The sequence below is a fragment of the Medicago sativa genome, chromosome 1, assembly GCF_051527215.1.
Source record: "Medicago sativa cultivar Bolivia chromosome 1, Bolivia_mono, whole genome shotgun sequence".
NCBI classification, from domain to species: Eukaryota; Viridiplantae; Streptophyta; class Magnoliopsida; order Fabales; family Fabaceae; genus Medicago; species Medicago sativa.
In genome coordinates, this window is record NC_140749.1 from 51598119 (window position 1) to 51622304 (window position 24186).

Sequence of the window (24186 nt, forward strand, 5' to 3'; positions counted from 1 at the left end):
GAGTTTACATCGCCGCTGTTAATATATTCCATTCTGATCTCTTAAAAAAAAAGATCCTTTCGAAATTCAAGTTATTTAAAATGAGAATTTGATCTCACTCTCTTACTTCTAGCCGACAAATATCTTAGACTTCCCAAAACTTGCTTAAGTCTAACAAATAAAAACGTTTTAGCTCTTATTTTTTACTCCAAAAATTTCAAATTTTCAGACTTCTTGTATAAATGTTCAAACTACCAATGTTAATATTTATTTCGGACATTTCAAATTTCGAAACTACAAAACATTAATATTTTCTGAATCTAAGTTAATATGAGAATATGGGATCATAATTTTTTTATTAATTTTTTGCATGATATAGTGGTTTCATATATGATTTTTATGATCATATTTATCCAAAGATCGAACAGTTTTAATAACAAAAATGAGACTAAGTCATCTTCTGGTATCACGGCCTTCATAGTTGAATTTGTGTATGCATCAAAAAATTTGAAATGAAAATGCTTAAACTCTTAATGACAAATGTGAATGTCGAAAAATTTGGGATTAGCATATGTTTCATCACATATCCTTGTTTGTCATATAGATCAACAATAATAAAATCGTAATCTTGTTGAAATAAACTAGTAATTGTCCTTCTATAAATTATATATTTTGTTGAGAAGGTGTTTGTAATTAGTGTAACCCACGCTCAAATAAACTCAAACATTTAATATATTTGTTGGATAATTTTTTTGAGTCAAGCACAACAGTAAAACTAAATAACGAACATAAAATAATTGAATAAAGACATAAAATAATGGGCAAATTACACTAACCTCCCCTGAGGTCTCCTTAAAAGACACAGACACCCCCTCTAGTTTCTTATTTAGTACTAACCTCCCTTGGTGTTAAACACGTTTAACTTCTGTCAAATTATATTAAGGAAAAAAAAAACTCATGTTAACGTTGTCTTTTCATCTCCTCCAAACCCAAAATTTTCATTCCTCCATGGAAGCAACACAGAAAACATAAAGCTCATGTCTTTCTCTTTGGTTCTTGTCCATTGGATAGATTCCATTCTAGTACATCATGCTTTTGTGGATATCTATTGTCCTGTTTGTTTTGCTGGTATTGGAATCCAGGAAAAAAAAAGGACAATTTCCATGGTACAATTTATTTGAATATTAAGTTTCGTCCCAAACCCATTTACCATTGGAATAATAACAAGCTTCAATTGATTGAAATTTTTGTGAATTGTTGGGAGGAAATGTGACAAAAATCAAAGCCAAAAAACCTTTTGACTAAAGGTTACAAAAAATGGCTGATAGAACGGACAAGAAAAGCTTAGAACTTTTTTTTACAGATATTCTATGGTTTAGTAGAAGAAGATTATCATAACTAGAAAAAGAAAAGTAGCAGCTTTACTTTTAACGGATAATAAATGGTGTTAAATTGTAAAGGGAGGTATCCGTCTAATTATGACACTTAGGGGGAGGTTAATGTCTATTATAAAACTAGAGGGGGTGTCTGTGTCATTTAATGAAACCTCGGGGAGGTTAGTGTAATTTACCCTAAAATAATTGAATAAGATTAGTGCACGGGGCGCACACTCCATGCCCTAGGCACATGTGAGTGTAGCACAAACCATGCCCTAGGTGCATGAGTGTGATTTCCATGCGCTAATTCTCTATTTTTCCGTTGTTTTAGGTGCTTCCATATAAGATGTCTTGGAACCTGGGAACAAAATTCTTCACTTTGTAAAGTCTATTGAGGCCTCTTGAATCTTCATTCTTGATCTTCCCAAGGTCTTCACTAATCTGCGGATGTTCTTGCTTTGCTGATTTGCATGATTTTTTTGTGACTTACATCAGAAACACTCTAAACTTGCTATGTTTCAAGAAGAATATAATAAATCATAAGCAATTTGTAACGCCCGTCTTAATTATTTAATTAATTCGATGAAGTTTAGAGTATATTTATAAATATATGCTTATATGATTTATGATTTAAGTGATTGATATGTGTGAATTTTATGATTCATGAAGTCGAGTGGTTTATATGATTTATAAAAGAATTATGTGGGGTATATGTTGTTGTGAAGTTGTTATGTTGTTATGACTTATTTTATTATTAAATAAAATAAGATATGATAAAGAAAATAAAAATATTAAAAATTGGGCTGTGTTGTGAGATGAGCAATTAGTAGTGAGAAGAGTAATAAGGAGAGATAAATAGACAGACATAAGTTAGGGAAAAATAGTACGTACGTTTTTGGAGAAAAGGGGAGAAAAGTCAGAAAGAGAGAAGAACCAAGGGAGGGCTGCGATTCTGCTATTACCAGGTAAGGGTGAGACTAATTTTCAATATTATTAAGGGTATAATTCTATAGGATGAATTTAACATGATTAGGTTGAGTTTTGGTGAGAATTGGGAATTAGGTTTAGGACCAATTTTGATGATTGAATCATGAAAAGATGTTAGATTGATGCAAAATTAGTGTACAGACCTTAGATATTGCTTAAGATGATAATTATATGCTATTTGGATGAAAGAATCATGAAGATAGGTGAAAAGTTGGAATTTTTAGGTTTCTGGCCGTACTGACATTCATCGCTCGCACCTGCAAGCAAGAACACTCGCAACTGCGAGCTAGAACTCAGAGCTCGCAACTACGAGCAATGCAACTCGCAACTGCGAGTGACCTGTAAGCTCGCAACTGCGAGCAGAATAACTCGCCACTGCGAGTAAGGACTTAGGAACCCCGAATGCACACTTTACTCGCCATTGCGAGCAAAGTTACTCGCCACTGCGAGTTAAGCAGTTAGTTGCCCAAAATTGTCCCGATGCGATCCTTTCGCACGTGAAGTCTTGAGTTGACCTTAGAAGTATGTAAGAGAGTTGTTTAGGATACTTTCATAAGCTCCATAAGTCTGTTCAGGTGACTGAGATTAGTAGTGTTGTTGCATGAATGTTATAACGATGCTTTATGATACTTATGTTGATGTAATTCATTCCTTAGACGATGTTAACGCATTCAAGTGTTATTAAATGCTGTATCTTGCTGCTATTCCCTGCTATTGGTTGTTAGTGTCTTGAAGTTGCATGAGTCGGTCTATGTTGTTGGAATTTAAGAAGTTGTCCATGATTATGAGTCGTATGAGTTGTTCATGTTGTTGTCTAAGCTGTTGGAAGTTGAGTTCATTGCATACTCATTAAAGTTGGGGGCTTTAGGCCCGGCAGCCTTTGTGCTCATTAAAGTTGAGGGCTTTAGGCCCGGCAGCCTTTGTGCTCATTAAAGTTGGGGGCTTTAGGCCCGACAGCCTTTGTGCTCACACGTTGGAGAGCCTATTATGCTCATTTTTGTTGTTGATTGGTACCACATGCATTTGCATATCAAGAAGTTTCATGATGGTCTAAGTTGTTAAGCTGTTGTTGAGTTGATAGAGTTGCATGGTCAAAGATGAGTTGTGTTGTCAAGTTGAGTGTTGAGTTGATTATGATTTGAGATGAAAATTAGTAATAGTATTTGATGATTGTATTTGTTATGAAATGAAAAATATGCTAAGTGTTGATTGTTGAGATCTTTAATGTTTAACTTGTTAAATGCATTTTATTGGATTATATGCTTAATGTGTTGATTATGAAATCTCACCCCTTCTGCGTATATGTTGCCTCGACCGTGGGTAATGTGCAGGTAATAAAGATTAGAGGTGTTCTTGAGTGGACTCCTCACTTGGTGTCTAGGTGCTCTGATACGTAACGGGATGGGGGCTTGCTTTTACTTTTATTCCTTACGTGTCTCTTTTATGAACTAATTTATGAGATTTTCCAATAAGGCATGCGTGCCAAGACTTTTAAATGTTGAACTATTTTCCGCTGCAACAGTTTAAGATTTTCACGATGTTGAATTTAAAGGATAATCATTATTATCTGTTTTAAGATTTTTAAGTAGTATGTGACATTCTGTTATGAATTAAATACTCTGATTTAAATGAAATTTTCAAGTTGGGAAAACGGGGTGTTACAATTGGTATCAGAGCAGGTCGGTCCGTCCGGCCAAGTAGTGAGTCAAGTTGTGTCTTTTTAGCAGTTAGAATACCATTATTATGTTATTCTAAACGTTGTGTGTTGTGCAGTGAAGAAGAGTAGACCTGGAGGCTGCCAACCTTATCTGTTATAAGAGGACTAGAATGGCTGGAAGAAATGATACTGTGATTGCTGCTGCTTTGGAAGCTATAGCCCAAGCTGTGGGACAACATCCAAATGCTGGTGCTGGTGTGAATGCTGATGTGAGAATGTTGGAGACCTTCCTGAGAAATCGTCCTCATACTTTCAAAGGAAGGTACGACCCTGATGGAGCACAGACGTGGCTCAAAGAGGTTGAAAGAATTTTCAGAGTTATGCCATGTACTGATGATCAGAAGGTGCGTTTTGGAACGCATATGCTGGCTGAGGAAGCTGATGACTGGTGGGTGGGCCTCCAACCTACCATAGAGCAGGATGATGCAGTTGTTACCTGGGCTGTGTTTAAGAGAGAGTTCCTAAACAAATATTTTCCTGAAGATGTTCGCGGAAGAAAAGAGATCGAGTTCCTTGAGCTGAAGCAAGGAAACATGTCGGTGACAGAGTATGCAGCAAAGTTTGTGGAGCTGGCTCAGTTCTATCTACACTATACTGGGGACAATGCTGAGTTCTCTAAGTGTATCAAGTTTGAGAATGGTTTACGTGCTGATATTAAGTAAACCATTGGTTACCAAGAGATCCGTGACTTTTCTGCTTTGGTGAGCAGATGCAGAATCTATGAAGATGACAGCAAAGCTCATTATAATATTATGAGTGAGAAGAGGGGTAAGGGCCAGCAAAGTCGCCCAAAGCCTTACAGTGCTCCTGCTGACAAAGGAAATGGAAGAGCTAATGATGAGAGGAGGTCAAATAAGAAGGATGCTGGTGCTGAGATTGTTTGTTACACTTGTGGCGAGAAAGGCCATAAGAGTAATGCTTGTACTAAGGATATTAAACGGTGCTTTCGTTGTGGCAGTAAAGGACATACACTTGCAGAGTGTAAGCATGGGGACATTGTGTGTTTTAACTGCAAAGAAGAGGGTCATATTGGGTCTCAGTGTACGAATTCGAAGAAGACTCAGACTAGAGGGAAAGTTTTTGCTTTGACCGGTACTCAGACTGATAGTGAGGATCGCTTGATCAGAGGTACTTGTTATATTAATGATATTCCTTTAGTCGCTATTATTGATACTGGTGCTACGCATTGTTTTGTTGCCTTTGATTGTGCTTCTAAGTTGGATCTTGCTATGTCTGATATGAGTGGAGAAATGGTTGTCGAAACTCCAGCTAAGGGTTCGGTGACTACTTCTCTAGTTTTTTTACGATGTCCTTTGTCTATGTTTGATCGTGATTTTGAGATTGATTTAGTTTGTTTGCCTCTGAGTGGAATGGATGTAATTCTTGGTATGAATTGGTTAGAGTACAACCATGTTCTCATTAATTGTTTTAGTAAGTCGGTGCATTTCTCTTCTGCTGAAGAGGAAAGTGGAGCGGAATTTTTGTCTACTAAGCAGCTAAAGCAATTAGAGCGCGACGGGATCTTGATGTTTTCCTTGATGGCATCCTTATCTTTGGAGAATCAAGCAGTGATTGATAAGTTGCAAGTGGTGTGTGATTTTCCTGAAGTATTCCCTGATGAAATTCCTGATGTACCACCGGGGAGAGAAGTCGAATTTTCTATTGATCTTGCTCCGGGAACGAAGCCTGTGTCTATGACACCTTACCACATGTCAGCTTCTGAGTTGCCTGAGTTGAAGAAACAATTGGAAGATTTGCTAGATAAGAAGTTCATAAGACCGAGTGTTTCACCTTGGGGAGCACCGGTATTGTTGGTTAAGAGAAAGATGGAAGTATGAGGTTGTGCATTCATTATCGACAACTGAATAAGGTAACTATAAAGAATAGATATCCACTTCCTAGAATTGATGATTTGATGGACCAGCTGGTGGGTGCACGTGTGTTCAGCAAGATTGATTTGAGGTCGGGTTATCATCAGATTAAAGTAAAAGATGAAGATATGCAGAAGACGGCCTTTAGGACGAGATATGGTCATTATGAATATAAAGTGATGCCTTTTGGTGTGAGTAATGCGCCCGGCGTGTTTATGGAGTATATGAATCGCATTTTTCATGCATTATTGGATCGCTTCGTGGTTGTGTTCATTGATGATATTTTGATTTACTCCAAGACTGAAGAAGAACATGCGGAACATCTGAAGATTGTCTTGCAAGAGCTGAAAGAGAAAAAGTTGTATGCTAAGTTGTCTAAGTGTGAATTCTGGTTGAAAGAAGTGAGTTTTCTTGGCCATGTTATTTCTGGTAGTGGTATTGCAGTTGACCTATCTAAAGTTGAAGCGGTATCACAATGGGAGACTCCTAAGTATGTTACAGAGATTAGAAGCTTCTTGGGATTGGCTGGTTATTACAGAAGATTTATAGAAGGATTTTCTAAGTTGGCACTTCCTTTAACTCAGTTGACTTGTAAGGGTAAAACCTTTGTGTGGGATGTCCATTGTGAGAGCAGTTTTAATGAATTAAAGAAGCGTTTGACGACGGCTCCAGTTTTGATTTTACCAAAACCTGATGAACCTTTTGTGGTGTATTGTGATGCGTCCAAATTGGGCTTAGGCGGTGTGCTTATGCAAGATGGTAAAGTGGTTGCTTATGCATCAAGACAGTTGAGAACTCATGAACGAAACTATCCTACTCATGACCTTGAATTAGCTGCAGTTGTATTTGTCCATAAAATTTGAAGACATTACTTGTATGGTTTGAGATTCGAGGTGTTTAGTGATCACAAGAGCTTGAAGTATTTGTTTGATCAGAAAGAATTGAATATGCGACAGCGAAGGTGGCTCGAATTGTTGAAAGATTATGACTTTAGTTTGAATTACCATCCGGGTAAAGCCAATGTTGTTGCGGATGCCTTAAGTAGGAAGAGTTTACATATGTCTGCTATGATGGTGAAGGAATTTGAATTGCTTGAACAGTTTAGAGATATGAGCTTAGTTTGTGAAATGTCGTCTCGAAGCGTTAAGCTAGGAATGCTGAAAATTGATAATGATTTCTTAAAAGATATTGAAGATGCGCAGAAAGCTGATGTTAAGTTTGTGGACTTGTTGGTTGCTAGTAACCAAACTGAAGATAGTGACTTCAAGGTAGATGATCAAGGTGTGTTGAGGTTTCGAGGTAGGATTTGTATTCCAGACAATGATGAGATAAAGAAGATGATCCTTGAAGAGAGTCATAGGAGTAGCTTAAGTATTCATCCGGGAGCTACGAAGATGTATCATGACTTGAAGAAGTTGTTTTGGTGGTCTGGATTGAAACGCGATGTAGCACAATTTGTGTACTCTTGTCTGATTTGTCAGAAGTCGAAGGTAGGGCATCAGAAACCTGCTGGATTGATGACACCGTTAGATGTACCAGAGTGGAAATGGGATAGTATATCCATGGATTTTGTGACGAGTTTGCCAAATACTCCTAAGGGGAATGACGCCATTTGGGTGATTGTTGATAGATTGACGAAGTCGGCACACTTCATTCCGATCAATATCAGTTTTCCGGTAGCTCAGTTGGCGGAAATTTATATTCAAGATATTGTGAAGTTGCATGGTGTTCCTTCAAGCATTGTGTCAGATAGAGATCCAAGATTTACTTCGAGATTTTGGAAGAGTTTGCAAGAAGCTTTAGGCTCTAAGTTGAGATTGAGTTCGGCTTATCATCCCCAAACAGATGGTCAGTCGGAAAGAACGATTCAGTCACTCGAAGATTTGTTGAGAGTATGTGTACTTGAGCAAGGTGGAACTTGGGATAGTCATCTTCCGTTGATAGAATTCACATGTAATAACAGCTATCATTCAAGTATTGGGATGGCACCTTTCGAGGCTTTGTATGGTCCGAGGTGTAGGACTCCGTTGTGTTGGTTTGAGACAGGTGAAAGTGTGGTTTTAGGACCAGAAATTGTTCAACAGACTACTGAGAAGGTGAAAATGATTCAAGAGAAGATGAAAGCGTCGCAGAGTCGACAGAAGAGTTACCATGATAAGCGTAAGAAAGACCTTGAGTTCCAAGAGGGAGACCATGTGTTCTTGAGAGTTACTCCGACGACCGGCGTTGGTCGTGCACTAAAGTCAAAGAAGTTGACTCCGAAGTTCATTGGTCCTTATCAGATATCTGAGAGAATTGGCACGGTGGCTTATAGAGTTGGCTTACCACCGCATTTATCGAATTTGCACGATGTGTTTCATGTGTCGCAGCTAAGGAAGTATGTTCCAGACCCGTCCCATGTGATTCAGAGTGATGATGTGCAAGTTAGGGACAACCTTACGGTGGAGACCTTACCTTTGAGGATTGACGATCGCAAAATGAAGACGTTGAGAGGCAAAGAAATACCTCTAGTGAGAGTCGTTTGGAGTGGCACTACTGGTGAAAGCTTGTCGTGGGAACTAGAGAGTAAGATGAAGGAGTCTTACCCAGAGTTGTTTGCTTGAGGTAAATTTTCGAGGACGAAAATTCTATAAGTTGGGGAGAGTTGTAACTCCCGTCTTAATTATTTAATTAATTCGATGAAGTTTAGAGTATATTTATAAATATATGCTTATATGATTTATGATTTAAGTGATTGATATGTGTGAATTTTATGATTCATGAAGTCGAGTGGTTTATATGATTTATAAAAGAATTATGTGGGGTATATGTTGTTGTGAAGTTGTTATGTTGTTATGACTTATTTTATTATTAAATAAAATAAGATATGATAAAGAAAATAAAAATATTAAAAATTGGGCTGTGTTGTGAGATGAGCAATTAGTAGTGAGAAGAGTAATAAGGAGAGATAAATAGACAGACATAAGTTAGGGAAAAATAGTACGTACGTTTTTGGAGAAAAGGGGAGAAAAGTCAGAAAGAGAGAAGAACCAAGGGAGGGCTGCGATTCTGCTATTACCAGGTAAGGGTGAGACTAATTTTCAATATTATTATGGGTATAATTCTATAGGATGAATTTAACATGATTAGGTTGAGTTTTGATGAGAATTGGGAATTAGGTTTAGGACCAATTTTGATGATTGAATCATGAAAAGATGTTAGATTGATGCAAAATTAGTGTACAGACCTTAGATATTGCTTAAGATGATAATTAGAGGCTATTTGGATGAAAGAATCATGAAGATAGGTGAAAAGTTGGAATTTTTAGGTTTCTGGCCGTACTGACATTCATCGCTCGCACCTGCAAGCAAGAACACTCGCAACTGCGAGCTAGAACTCAGAGCTCGCAACTGCGAGCAATGCAACTCGCAACTGCGAGTGACCTGTAAGTTCGCAACTGCGAGCAAAATAACTCGCCACTGCGAGTAAGGACTTAGGAACCCCGAATGCACACTTTACTCGCCATTGCGAGCAAAGTTACTCGCCACTGCGAGTTAAGCTGTTAGTTGCCCAAAGTTGTCCCGATGCGATCCTTTCGCACGTGAAGTCTTGAGTTGACCTTAGAAGTATGTAAGAGAGTTGTTTAGGATACTTTCATAAGCTCCAGAAGTCTGTTCAGGTGACTGAGATTAGTAGTGTTGTTGCATGAATGTTATAACGATGCTTTATGATACTTATGTTGATGTAATTCATTCCTTAGACGATGTTAACGCATTCAAGTGTTATTAAATGCTGTATCTTGCTGCTATTCCCTGCTATTGGTTGTTAGTGTCTTGAAGTTGCATGAGTCGGTCTATGTTGTTGGAATTTAAGAAGTTGTCCATGATTATGAGTCGTATGAGTTGTTCATGTTGTTGTCTAAGCTGTTGGAAGTTGAGTTCGTTGCATACTCATTAAAGTTGGGGGCTTTAGGCCCGGCAGCCTTTGTGCTCATTAAAGTTGGGGGCTTTAGGCCCGGCAGCCTTTGTGCTCATTAAAGTTGGGGGCTTTAGGCCCGACAACCTTTGTGCTCACACGTTGGAGAGCCTATTATGCTCATTTTTGTTGTTGATTGGTACCACATGCATTTGCATATCAAGAAGTTTCATGATGGTCTAAGTTGTTAAGCTGTTGTTGAGTTGATAGAGTTGCATGGTCAAAGATGAGTTGTGTCGTCAAGTTGAGTGTTGAGTTGATTATGATTTGAGATGAAAATTAGTAATAGTATTTGATGATTGTATTTGTTATGAAATGAAAAATATGCTAAGTGTTGATTGTTGAGATCTTTAATGTTTAACTTGTTAAATGCATTTTATTGGATTATATGCTTAATGTATTGATTATGAAATCTCACCCCCTTCTGCGTATATGTTGCCTCGACTGTGGGTAATGTGCAGGTAATAAAGATTAGAGGTGTTCGTGAGTGGACTCCTCACTTGGTGTCTAGGTGCTTTGATACGTAACGGGATGGGGGCTTGCTTTTACTTCTATTCCTTACGTGTCTCTTTTATGAACTAATTTATGAGATTTTCCAATAAGGCCTGTGTGCCAAGACTTTTAAATGTTGAACTATTTTCCGCTGCAACAATTTAAGATTTTCACGATGTTGAATTTAAAGGATAATCATTATTATCTGTTTTAAGATTTTTAAGTAGTATGTGACATTCCGTTATGAATTAAATACTCTGATTTAAATGAAATTTTCAAGTTGGGAAAACGGGGTGTTACACAATTGCTCTAATACTCCTCTTCTTGGCTGGTGACTGAAAAACATGTTAAGATTAACGTAAGATGACCTGTCATCAACGGGAATATTGTTTTTTGAATCGACATGGTTCTAACAAATTTTAAAATTGTCCAAAAAAATTATTTTTTTTGCCCTTTACTATTACATACGGTTAAAAAAAGTAATGATTTTAAAAGAAAAAAAGAAACTATAAGTTAGTTAAATAATATTCAATTATTATGATTATCAAGTTTATGACATTACCTCCTTTTAAACTATGAAAGGACAAACACAACCCACTGATATACTTTAGAGTCATTTATTAATGATTATAATTGTAAAAATGTTTTTTGAAACTTCATAAATTATTAAACTAATTAATTATTTTGACGAGAGTTTGAAATTTTTATACTATAAAGAGATAAAATCATATTATGTCAATTATATGCAAAGAGTTAAAATCATAAAGAGATAAAATCATATTATGTCAATTATATGCAAAGAGTTAAAATCATGGATAAAATTATGAAATATGGTAATGTTCCGATTTTATTCCTTTCCATGCTTCTTGTCCTGATGGTATATGATTCTAGTTATTCCACCACGCCTTTTCCTTGTATGACAGATAGAGATTGTCCACGGAAAAAAGGTTTTAATGTTACGTGTCGTAAAGGCTTTTGTGCAGAGTTGAAAAATTATGGTGGATAGTAATTTTTGTAAAACCCGTAATTTTAAGAATAAATAAATATTAATAATATAATATTATGTTCTCATATCTATTTTAATTGTTGTTCAAGTAAAAATAAATAATACCTTGAATGATGAATTTTTATCACTACTCGAATATTTTGTGGTTTTGTCGCGATAGCGACTCATGATAAAATTTTCAAAAAATTTATCGAGAATTTAATTTGCAGTCTCTTCAACAGACGGAAATTTGGTCAAGCTTAATTTTTAAAACAAACTTCGTTTTGTGCGAAATGTTTTGTATAGACTCATTAAATTATTTATTATAGATTAATGCGATGAAAATAATTTTCCGGTGGTAATGAAATTAAGATCAAACTACGTCATATATAATACTCGGAACAAAAAGTTATTTTATCGGCAAAAGATTAATGCGATGAAAATAATTATGATAGATTAATGCGATGAAAATAATTTTCCGGTGGTAATGAAATTAAGATCAAACTATGTCATATATAATACTCGGACAAAAAGTTATTTTATCGGAAAAAATTATTTCAAACATTTTTATCGGCATCACGTATAACTGTCAACCACAATCAACTGCGTTTAAAATTAAGTGCCGTGTTATAGAAATGAATATGGGAGAATACTCATGATGTGAATTTTAGAAGTAACTAAATGTTTATGGTTAAGGGAATGGGTAGAACTTATATTAATTAAAGAATCAAATGTAACTAATAAAGTCTTATAAAGATTGACTTTGCTGAGAATGAAAATGTAACACCCATACTAGACGTATCTAGAAAGTCTAGCACGTGCGTTAAGTTTAGTACTGGATACATTAAAATATACAACAATAAAACTTCGAATGGATATTATTTACAACAACATGCGTTCGTACAAGAATAATACTACTCATCTTTGCTAAAGTATAATAAATACGTCCTTGAAATCCATAACATCCTGCTGCGGGTATGAACGATCACTTATTGAAACATCCATTCGGCTACTAGCTTGCCATCCAACCTGTTTATCTGAAACAAATAAGGATTGGGATGAGACATAATGTCTCAATGAGTTCCCCTAAATCCTAGGCTATAGGTAACCTCAGGGGAAACCTACGGTCACCACGTGTCTACAATACAACCTGACGGTTGATTATACGTGTGTGGTCATGCTTCCTAGACGGTAGTGCATGCTAGACCCGTCATAGGTTCGTCTTACTTGTTATAGGCTTCACTTCCTATACGTGTCATGGCGGTTGAGGGGAAATCTAAAACCGCATTGCCAAGAATATGCTCTACGTATCAAGGCCTAAGCATATCATGATCATGGCACGATTCTAAACCGGACGATTAGGGAAACCTAAGATCGTCGTCGGTATAACATACTTTCTTGCTCTATTCCGTGTCTTGTACTTGTCTTATAGCATCTAGTGCTCTTGTTCTTGAACATAATCGTGCATGGAATCATTCTTACATAATCATGAACATAATCATAAACATAACATGCATGGTCGTACATAAGTTCATTCATTAGGTTAGCGTTGTACAAACAATCATTATCTTGATTCATTTTACGGAGAGCCCCGGGTGGAGTAACCCCGAGAACAATCCCATACATGACCGATGTACGTACATCGGACTCCCTCGGTGTCGTGCGGGTCCCTTATAGCTTGAACCTTTCCCCTTGAGTCGAGAACCTCCCGTATCCCCCTGATGTGGATAGCAAGAGACACGAACACCTACGTCTTGTTTACTTGGTGACATGCGGGTCCCTTACGACTTGAATCGTTCTCATTATGAGAACCCCTTGTATCCCCCTGGTGTAGATAACAAGAGACATGCCACCTACATTACATTAATCATGGTCTTGTTGTTCATGAAAGTTAAACTTGTTCATGCCTGCATGTTTACCTCAGAATCTTGATCGATCCGATTAGCGGTAAATTCTTACTTGTTCATACATGTACATTCTTAATCATGGTGGAGAGAAATAATTTATCAAACCACGGCTTACATACTTGCTAAGTCATTCTAGTTCATGTGCGAAGAGGATATACTTCGCGACTTATCATTCTAGGGATTCTTGCTAACATGCTAGTTCTCGACTACTATGTCGAGGCTCTAGTTCTTTCCCTTGCTTAATGAATAACTTGCTACCCGATTCATGACATGATTCTCACGTATGCCATGCCTTACTAACATGCTTAATACTTGTCTCTTTATCACGAGAATCTTGCTTTCATTGATTATCATTTAGGACCTTGGTTTGAGGGGTTTACTTTTATAAAAGACTGCATAAGAAAGTCAGGTACGAAAAACACCGAAACTGCCTGAAACGAGCAAGCAGCACTAGAAGGCACCACTTGCTCTCCTAGGCGAGTAACCTCATGTGGGAGGCGAGCAGCAGCTCGCCGTGGCGAGTAGAAGGCGAGCATATCATGTGTTTTGTTGCTTTCTACTCGCTGTGGCGAGTAATAGCTCGCCCCGGCGAGTTATGACAGCCCAAAACATGTAAAAATGGTATTTTAAGCCCAAAATCCTCAAACCAAGTGTCTCTAAGCATGTTATGATTCTTAGAGGTCATAGGAAACTTGTAAAACATTTACATGGCAAGTATTGGCAAGTATAGCAAGCATAGCAAAAAGGGGCAACTAAACATATACTTGAAAACCCTAGAAAATTCATGTTATTCATACATGGCATAAACATAATCCCAAGGGAAGGATATCTATCTATGGAACTCACCTAATCAAGTTCTTGTGACAACTCCAAGTTCCAAGCTCAACAAGCCAAAACTCTAGCTTTTGTCCCACTTGCAATCCTTTGATCAAAACATACCATCTTGTTATCCTTTCTTGCAAACTAAGATACCTTGTTCCATATCCATGAAGAAATCTTCTCCTGAACCATCTTTGAACTTACAACATGCAAACCCTAACTCTTGCTTTCAAAGTAAACCCATAGTTGATTCTTGCTTGCTTCATCAATCGCATGCAACATATTCATCAAGAGCTCCTAAAACAATAACCCAAAGCCCTAGCTTCTTGATCAAAACCAAACCCTAGATTTGAATCCATTCTAGAGAGAGAGAGAACAAACAAATCCCAAGCTTCTAGTGACAAAAGATCTTGAAAGAACCTCATAACATGATTCTTGGTGGAAAGAAACTTGAGAAGGATTGGTGGAGTGAGTGAGAGAATAGGGCGATGGAGAAGATTAGAGAAAAGGAAGAGCAATTCCTTTTTCCCCAAACCTAGAGAGAGGAAAGATGGGAAAGGAATGAGATATTTTTGGGATAAAACCAATTAAATATCCTTTCCACGTGAAATTACCATTTTGCCCTTGCCTTAAGCGTATTTAATACGACACTGATACTTCATCCGTATTAAGCTGACATCTCATAAAATATTATCCACTAACTTACTTTCCATGAATTTAATTCCTCTGGCACGATCAACGGGTAATATACCGATACTGACAGGCGGGATATTACAGAAAATATCTACTCTATAGTGAAAATATCTACTCTTATCCTCTTTCTAATTACACGTCACACACATATTACATCGTCCTAATCTTTTCACTTATGTTATATTTTTTTTTCAATGCCCTTATGTTATATATGATTCCAATCCAAGGTTATATGTATTTACACATAACAAACATTCCACTTCATTCTCTCATTTAATTTTTCTTTCTTTTGTCACGGCTCTCTCCCTCTCTCCCTCTCTCCCCTATATTCATACTTCTATCTTCTTTCTTCATTCTTTCACTTCATCTTCTCTCTTCCTACTTCTCTCTCTACAAAACCATAAACCTCTCATCTCTCTTATTTCTTCATTCTTCTTCCTTTCTTCTTTCGTCACTCTCTCCTCTCTCTAGTAGTTCTCTCATCTTAATGTTATTTTTTTCTTCGTTATTCTCTTTTTCTTCTCTCTTGTGTTGGATTAATTATTTAATTAATCAATTATGGATTGACAATAATCAATTATTATTATAAGTTAATGTTATAATATATATTATGGTCTATTGTATTAAGCACTGATTAGTTGATGTTTATGTGTGATTGAGCTATTCTTTTTAAATGGACTGTGATGGGTTGGACCATTTAGCTAAGCCCAATGAGAGGTCCCTGCCCTCAGTCGTTTAGCTATTTAAACATCATCTCTCTCATCCTTCTGACAGTTATCCTTCATCAACCTAATTCAAAGGTACACGATTTCTTTCTTCATTCTTTGTTATTGATAATATGTTATAACTTGTATCTATTGATCTATGACTAAATTCTAAAACTTTTATCAATTGGTATCAGAGCCAAATAAATACAATTTATGGCTATCAGTCTATCATATGAAGATCTATGAATCATGTACCGATGCACTATTTGATTTCTGCCTATTCTCTCTATGTCGTTAGATCAATTTTATAATGAATTAAAAGGTTGGTTTCAAGATTGATCTTAAGGGTTTATCGAACATAAAGTTAATTGCAGGAAACTGATATAGCTTTGTATTAATTTCATCAAATGTATTTCTGCATGATTTTAGTATATACTAGTATGGAACTGAATTCGCAAACATGATTTTAGCATATCGAATTGCATTAAATCCATCATGATAAATAAGCAATTCAATTCTCTATGTCAAGAACCCTAATTTTTTCAAACCTTGTTTGGATCGATAGTCCATAAAATTGATACTCCCTCCGGTCACATTCATTTTTTTAGGTTCATTCAACACCTAATGTATTTAGTCTATAATATATACCAAATACATTAAGTATTCAATGAATCTAAAAAGTGGTTTTTTGCTTATAAATGTGACCGGAGGGAGTACGTGGTTTCTCTTTATCTCTAAATCGCGTTCAAAACCCAAAATCAATCGCATGAAACTGTTACTGGAAATTAGATAACGATTCAGGTCATTTGCGGGTGTTTACACTGATTTTTGGTAAACAACCGCTGGTTTAAACGTAGTTACTTGCAAGATCAACCAGTAAATCTTAGGAGCATATTTGTGTTTTTGTTGTTTCTAGGAAATTGTAAATGTTCTTGAAAGATTTAAATAAACAGAAAAGATAAAAACAATCGAACTCAACCCAGTTGAATCCAATCGAAGTTTGTTAAGTAAAATAACTTTGAATTGCTCAAAAGAAACGAGTAAAATGTAAAGACATTTTAAAAGGACAAATGTAAATTGCATTGATTGAATGTAAATTGGTACACAGATTCATACATTGCAACTTGTGACTCGTTTCTCGCTTCCATACGGATAATTTGAGTGTAAGTTTTTGTATGATTGAATTGTGAACCCTTTTTTCATCAGAAAAACTACTATTTATACAAATAGAAAATAACTACCTAAATTCGAATTCAAACTTATAACTATAGAAAACTAACAAGTCTTATCTATTAAATTTGAATTTCGAACGCACTTCGGAGATGTGCTTATCCAAAATAACCGTCTCTCGATAAGTCTTGTTCGTCGAACCGGAACACGTGCTCCCAGCAAGCCCAACTTCGATAAAACCCTCAAAGTTAACTTTGCTATTTCTTCGATGATAAGGTCAACTCAATTTGACTGCATTTAATGACAGCCTTTAAAATTATAGGCTAACAAATTGCCCCCCTGAAACGTCATTGTCGAATCATCTTATTGATAGGGAGAGAAAGATGTTTCTGACTCCGATGAATATACTCCAATTTATTCGACATTTTGAACTCGAATGACGTCATTTATTCAGAGAAACAATTCAAAAATAAGATTTTGGTGTCCCCACCATAATTAGTGGGCCACGTTCCAATCTTTGGGAACCACCACTTTGTAGAAAAACTGTTAACACAAGATGTTGACACATGTCTAGATCAAAATGCTATAAAACATAAAGGTTTTACCTTTACCTTCTCACTTTTCAAGCTTTCCCTTTTTACTGTTCAATCTTCTTCTCCAAAATGAAACCAAGAAACCCTTTTTCAAAACTACATTTTCCCAGAAAAGTTACACCATTCCATTCGTCTTTTAATTTGACAAACATTTCTAATCATGACAAACGCAGAAAGTTCTTCCTCAAAGGCCATTAATCGCAACGAGCCTATTAGTTTTTCCAAGGAATTTTCCGTTGGTGCTCCTGTATTCACCGAAGAACCAGACATTAAAGAAGCTGAAGAGAAAATCTGGAAATCCCAGGTAATTATCTCTTGCCCTAAATCACCACATGCATTATTAGGGCCACTTCCCTTAGACAAAGAAACCCCAAAAGGTCTTAATGTTGTTTTTCCATGTCTAGAAGAACAACCACCTTTAATTTTTACTAAAGGTCCATACGACCTAAGTTTCTTGAAGTCTAAGTTCAGAACGGAGCCAAAAATTGGTGAAAATGACCCTTACATTGGCTGGCTAGATAAATTAGAAAAGAAAAAAGGTCAATTTTGGAAAGATATGGGAATCTTTGACCTTATTCAGCTATCTAGGCAAGGACCTAAGTACCATAATGAACTGATAATTGCTGCCTTACATTTCTGGAACCCTTCAACAAACAGCTTACACTTGAAATGTGGCATGCTTACGCCTACTTTGCTTGATGTCGCAGGCATAACTGGCCTCAAACCTACCGGCCAAACCTTTGATCCTGATGACCAACAGTCAGAGTTCTCTTTCGATTTTACCAGGCCTGGTTATGGTAACTTTGCCATAGACCATCATGACACCTCGACTATCGAAGTTTCTGACACAAAACACATTGCCTTTTTGACTTGTTGGTTATCCAGGTTTATTTTATGTTCAAGATCTATCCAGATCCCAAAGAGATTAACAACTCTAGCCATTCGATTACATGAAGGCAAAAACATTTGCCTAAGCAAACTTATTTTAGGATCTCTATATGAAAACCTGAACCAAGCAGTGATCAACATTAAAGAATACTCATCTCGAGGAAGCCTAATTATTCCTGGTCCTATTTGGTTATTTCAATTGTGGATCTTAGCCACTTTTAGGACAAAACTAGCTGTTACACTTCCTACTCGTCTTAAGAAAGCATATGAAGGTAATAGGACTTCTCAAGACCTGTTTTCTATTGCTTTTAATACCCTTCTAGAGTGTGATAGTTTTACTCCTGTTATGGCTCCATTTACTGTCAGATTTAGAGGACCAACTTGGTTTAAGAAAGAATTTCCAGCAACTTCTGTCGAGGATGAGGTAGAAACTAATGCCATTTGGGAAGCCTACTTGACTCCCACACTTCTGTCTAGCAGGCTCACCGCTGGTGGTCCTTATGGGTTATATGGCTACCAGCCAAATCATGTTGCCAGACAATTTGGGTTAGTTCAGCCTAAGCCTACTTCTTGTTATACCCTAATTTTGGACCTAAAAATACTAGCTCAATTCTTCTTTTCTTGTATTTCAAGTCATTTGATATGTCTCTGATCAATTGCACCTTCCTCTGCATCTTATTTCAATGTTACTTGCAAAATTCATGAAAAAGGGGCATTTCAGTCATTTCCTGTGTTAAAACCCTGTTTAATCCTTAAAAATTGTCTATGAGTCTTTTAATTTTGCTTGCATAAACTCTTGCTTTAATTCCATGTCAAAAACCATTTTAAAATTGCATTTGAGTCGTTTTAGTCCCTAGGGGCATTTTTGTCTTTTCACACGAAATTTTGGCAGAGAGAGGTTACTTTAAAGTACCTCATTTAGGTAATTGGTTCGTTTTAGTCCGTTCTGTTATTTTTAATCGTTTCACTTTACGTTTAGTCAAATTTACCAATTTTTAGTCCAATTTTATTTTTAATTTTTCTTAAAGTCCTCAAACTTCTAATAATTGCATCCAAGTCCTTTTTGTTTCGAAATTATTTTAAGTCCTTTTATTAAAATTGTAAAACAGTCCATATCTTGTCCAAGTTTATTTTTTAGCCTTTTTTTAAAAATTTTGCAGGATGGTCCTTTTAAGTTTCCAGAATTGCAGATTGGTCCTTTGATTTTAAGAAATTGCAGACCAGTCCCTTAAAGCAACAAGTCCAGAATTCAGTCCAATTTTAGTCCAAGATCACGTGGCAGCCATACATTGGCTCAGAGGTCCACATGTCAGCCTATATAAGGCTGTGTCATCAATGCAACAGTACACAGAATCAATCACAAAGTGCCAACTCAACAAACACATTTTCCTCATTCTCTCTCTTCTCTCAAGGATCAAAATCCTAACTAACTCCAGAAATTACCAAGAACACGAAGAACATTCACGAAACCCTAACTTCACCAGAATCAAAATTAAGCCAAATTGAAGTAAATTCATCGAAGTTCTCAGAGATTCATCACTGAATCATCATCATCGAACTACATGAACTGCAATTCAAGCACAAATTCCAAGAATTTGTACGATCACAGTTCGGAGAGGTGAGAAGGAAAGAGATCGAAGCAGAATCACATCGAAGAAGAAGAAGAAGAGAATAACTGATTTATTTTCAGTTCAAGAGCTTACCAGAAGTATTCGCAAGGATCTCTTGTTCGAATCTCCGTTCAAAATCCAGGTATATTCAAAAAACCTTCTCGTGTTAGCTTACAATCATCATCGAAGGTCCATAAACAAAACTAAATGGTGAAACAACGTGGATTAACAAGTTTAGAACTTGTTCTTGCGAAAAAGTTCAAAAAGGATTCGAAAAGCTTTGAAACCGAACCCTAAAAATGTAATTCATGAAGATTCATCGTTTATTTGCGAAATCTGAGTTCAAATCCATAATCAGTGAAGAAGATAGAGTAGATTAGGGTTTCGTTTCAAGAGATTCGAAAAAGTTTTGAAAACCTAAAACCGAATAGTTCAATTGTAGATCTACTCTGATCTAAGCCTCTTTTCAAGAAAACAGTTTCGAAATCATAAAGAGAAGAGAAAGAGCTTTAAGAATATGTATATGGTCTTTAGATCGGAGTAGATTGAAACTCCGACGCGGCGGCGCCACCACTGGCCACCACGTCGGAGAAAGGAAGAAGATGAAGATCATCAGGTGAGAGATGAGAGCTTCTCTCTCTAAGGTTTAACCTAGAGAGAGAAACGAGTGAGGAGAGTGAAGTTTGGACCGGTCCTTGTGCTTTTAAAAGGACGTGAACCAGACCGGTTCACCTGAACCAGTCTGGTTCACTCCTGGACCATATGCTTGCACCGTTTGATCTAGGGTTCCAGGAACTGGATCAATCCAACGTCCCTGGTACATTTGGATGATCCAGGATCCATTTCCCTTTGGGCCTGGGTTTCTTCTTTTCGTTTTCTTATGTTTTTTGCTATGTGCACTGTTTTTCTTGCTATTGGAACCCCTGCCTTGCCTAAAATTCTCATAAAAATTCCATAAATTTTTCCATATGTTTTTTGATATTTTTCTTAACCTTTTTGTGATATTTTTTGTGTTAAATCTTGATAAAAATATGTGTAGCATTTTTTTAATTTGTTTACTATTCTTGTTAAAATTTGTGATTTTCTTGTACATTTTTAAGTCCAAAAATCCTTTAAAAATTCTAAAAATTTTCATATATATTTCTTGATAATTTTGTAGTGTTTTTGTGATGATTTTTGCATATTAAAAATTGATAAAAAATAATGTGTTGATTTTCTTACTATTTTGTGATATTTTGAATTAAAGGCTTGTGAAAATTGCTTGATTCTAATTCCAATTTCTTGATAAATGTTTGTGACCTATACCATATGATTTTGTGAAGGTTTAGCTACTGTTTATATGTGCTTTTGCTGCATGTGTGTGAATTTTGCTTAATTGCTTGGTTTGCAAGTTATGTTTTTGAATAAATAATGCATATATGTCTAAATCCACTTTAAAAATGTCAAGTTCATCATGTTGTCTTGATTCTCATTCTAAAATTTGAGTTTATGCCTTTAAAAAATGTGATGAATCATGAGAATCATAGGCCATAGGATCCTTGTATTTTTGAAGTGGGTTTTTAGCTATAGTTTGCATTATCTTGTGTTGATCTCTATGGTCTTGGTATAGTGTTTCCCTTGCTTTACTTTTACCATATGCTACTAACAATTTCATTGTGTTCCATTCATTTCATAAACATTTCATACTCCCTCTCACATTCTTAGTCCTTATTTTCTTGCATTTTACAATTCATGCAATACTTAGAATGTAAAGACTTAGGAATTTTGTATTTTACTTCATGCAATTTTTAAATTCTTGCAAGACCATAGAATGTAAATTAGGGCATGATGTAAAGGACAATGGACTCTAATGATGTACACCGACACAAGCACCGACACATGCACACACATCACATAGATATTGCTAGATGTATGGCTAGGATATGCATGTTTAGATGTACGTTTAAGATTGAATGCTTTAGATGTATGCTTAGGATTTACACTTAGAAAAATCAATTTTCCAAAAAACTTGAATAACATCACTTGAAAACCTTTTCCAAAAAATATAGGAGTCAAAACTCCTTTGCATTTTCTTTTTATTTTCTTAATCAAATTTCAATGGAAATTAATCATACTTGACTTTTTTTCAAAATGACTAATTCAACTTCACAATTTCACAATCTTATGCCCTTGAGGCCTCTCTCTCTCTCATTCTTCAAATTCCAATTTTCAAACTTAAAATCAACCAACAAAAACAAAAACAGTTTTGGAAGAGAACTACGGTGGATTTGATCCCTTAAAAGGGTACGTAGGCAAGGAAACAATATTCCTTCAATTCAAATAAAATAAAAATTCAAACATCTTCTTCTCCCTCCAATTCTTGACTTAGTAAGCTCTTAGGTGTAAATATCACTTTTCAAATAGCATTTAAAAATAAAGCGCGCGCGTAGAAAGTAAAGACGGTTCCTATAGGATACTATAGTCGTTATGGGTGCCTAACACCTTCCCGTAGCGAAAACAACTCCCGGACCTCGATTCTCAAGGGTTTTGCTTGGTTTTTCCCTTCCCAAGAAAAAATAAGATATCAACGGTTAAAAAGGTTCAAACGTAATCAATGTTTGACACCCGAAAACCAAGATAAAACACTTCTTTGTTCCAAAGCGTAGATAACCTGAAGCAACCAATGATAGAACACCTTTGGAGGTCAGCTTTACGCAAATCTGAGAAACGAACGCTTGTTTTCAAGCCCATTTCATTTTCTTTATCTACTTCATGTACTGAGGCATTCTTTCGATGGTGGCGAGACTATTATAAGCGCCAAACCAAAGAAGGCCGAAAGAAAAGGAAGCACAATGCCCAAGAGATTACTGTTGAGACTACGCAAACTGAGGGGTCTCCAGTCAAATCGAGCCCAAGAAGAAGAAAACAAGGTTACAAGAATTCAAATCCTAACAGCGCTCAATCTTGTGTAGGTGACAATGTTTCGAAGGTAATTTATCTATCTAATGCCATACTTAACATATTCTATTTCATGTTATTTAAACAACCCCTTACAACATTCATTTCATCTTTCAGGGTATCGAACATGGCATTGTTGATACATCTCAACAGGGTCAGCTTTTCTCAACTGATAAAGAAATTCCAACTCCAATTGTTGAGGAAGAGGAAGGCGTTGAGACTAGTTTTCCTGATGTTGCTGTTACTTCTCCCAACCAACCATCGAAAACACATGATGAGGATTTAGATTTTGGCAAGTCAATTGAGGAAGAAGGGCTAGTTCTTGAGAAGAACGCCTCTGACCAAAATGACCCTTCATCGAAGAAAGTCATATCAATGGCCAATTTAGACTTGGCGGATGACACCATAAACCAAGAAGAATTTGATCGCCTTGAGCAAGAGAATCCTCTAGACGCCTTTGCTTTCTTGATGAAGAATGATGCACTCTTCTCAAAAAATAGCGGTAAATCTTCGAATGTTTCCACTGATGCTCCATCAGAGACATCAAAAGAAAATCTCTTAGCGGAATTTCGAGACAAAGTCTTAAAAGTCAATTTATTGGAAGCTATCGAGCAAGATGAAAGCATCATTGATGAAGTGAAAGGATTGCTTCACAAACTGTGCAGGCTTCCTTCTGGCTCTAAATTCCAGAAACTCTCTCAAGTGTTAGGGCCTCTTCTTGATAACATCAATCAAAGTTTTCAAGAAAAGAAAACTGACCAAGCCCAGCTCAAAGAGCAAACGCAGCGCTGCGATCAGCTTTTGGCAGATATTTCCGCATTTAGTGTCAAATTTGAAGCCTTTCGACAAGAGACTCTAACCATTCAACAGAAGGTGGAAGAAATCGATGCTACCATTGCAAAATACAAGGCATAAATCCAAGCATTGGAAACCCAAAAGACCAACCTCTTAGACAAAGAAACACTTATGAAACAAGAGGCTCAGGTTGTCCTTCAAAAGGCCAGGGAATCACAACGATCTCGACAACAAATTCAAACCCTTACTGAAAATTGCAATGCTCTTGATGGAAAGCTTTCAGAATTCAAGAGCCAACTCGACAAACTTTTATCTGAATTTGTCAATTAATACAAATATTTTTGTAATAATTTTTCTTTTGAAACACTTTGCTCCTTTTTATCTATCCTTATTTTGTATTCCATGACGGTATCCCTACCGTTTAAATGGCATTAACAATTTTTATTTCTTAGAAATTTCACTTGCCAATTTTATCATCTTTAAAATATTACCAAAATACTATTTAGGAACAAGTTTCAAGAAAAAGCAATCATGAGAAACTAAAAAGTTTCTTTTGTTTAACCAAACAAGTTAAACCAGCCTAGGAAAACGTAAAAACTTTCTTGTCAATTATGACTTTAGAGGCAAAATAAAATAAAAGTAAATAAATAGATTTTACAACTTCCCTCTTTTTCCAAGGCAATCTGCAGTTATCAAAGCCACGTGT

General features: G+C 36.2%; 2 protein-coding genes across 2 annotated transcripts; both read left to right on the forward strand.

Moving 5' to 3' along the window:
- The first annotated feature begins 15020 nt into the window (after positions 1 to 15020).
- Positions 15021 to 23865, forward strand: LOC146955197 (uncharacterized). Its single transcript, XM_085720579.1, has 3 exons — positions 15021 to 15580; positions 19299 to 22716; positions 22803 to 23865. The coding sequence occupies exons 2-3, from the start codon at positions 22411 to 22413 to the stop codon at positions 23598 to 23600; spliced, it is 1104 nt and encodes a 367-aa protein (XP_085576705.1). The 5' UTR covers positions 15021 to 15580; positions 19299 to 22410; the 3' UTR covers positions 23601 to 23865.
- Positions 17411 to 19341, forward strand: LOC146955198 (uncharacterized). Its single transcript, XM_085747991.1, has 2 exons — positions 17411 to 18684; positions 19299 to 19341. The coding sequence occupies exons 1-2, from the start codon at positions 17411 to 17413 to the stop codon at positions 19339 to 19341; spliced, it is 1317 nt and encodes a 438-aa protein (XP_085604117.1).
- Positions 23866 to 24186: the final 321 nt, after the last annotated feature.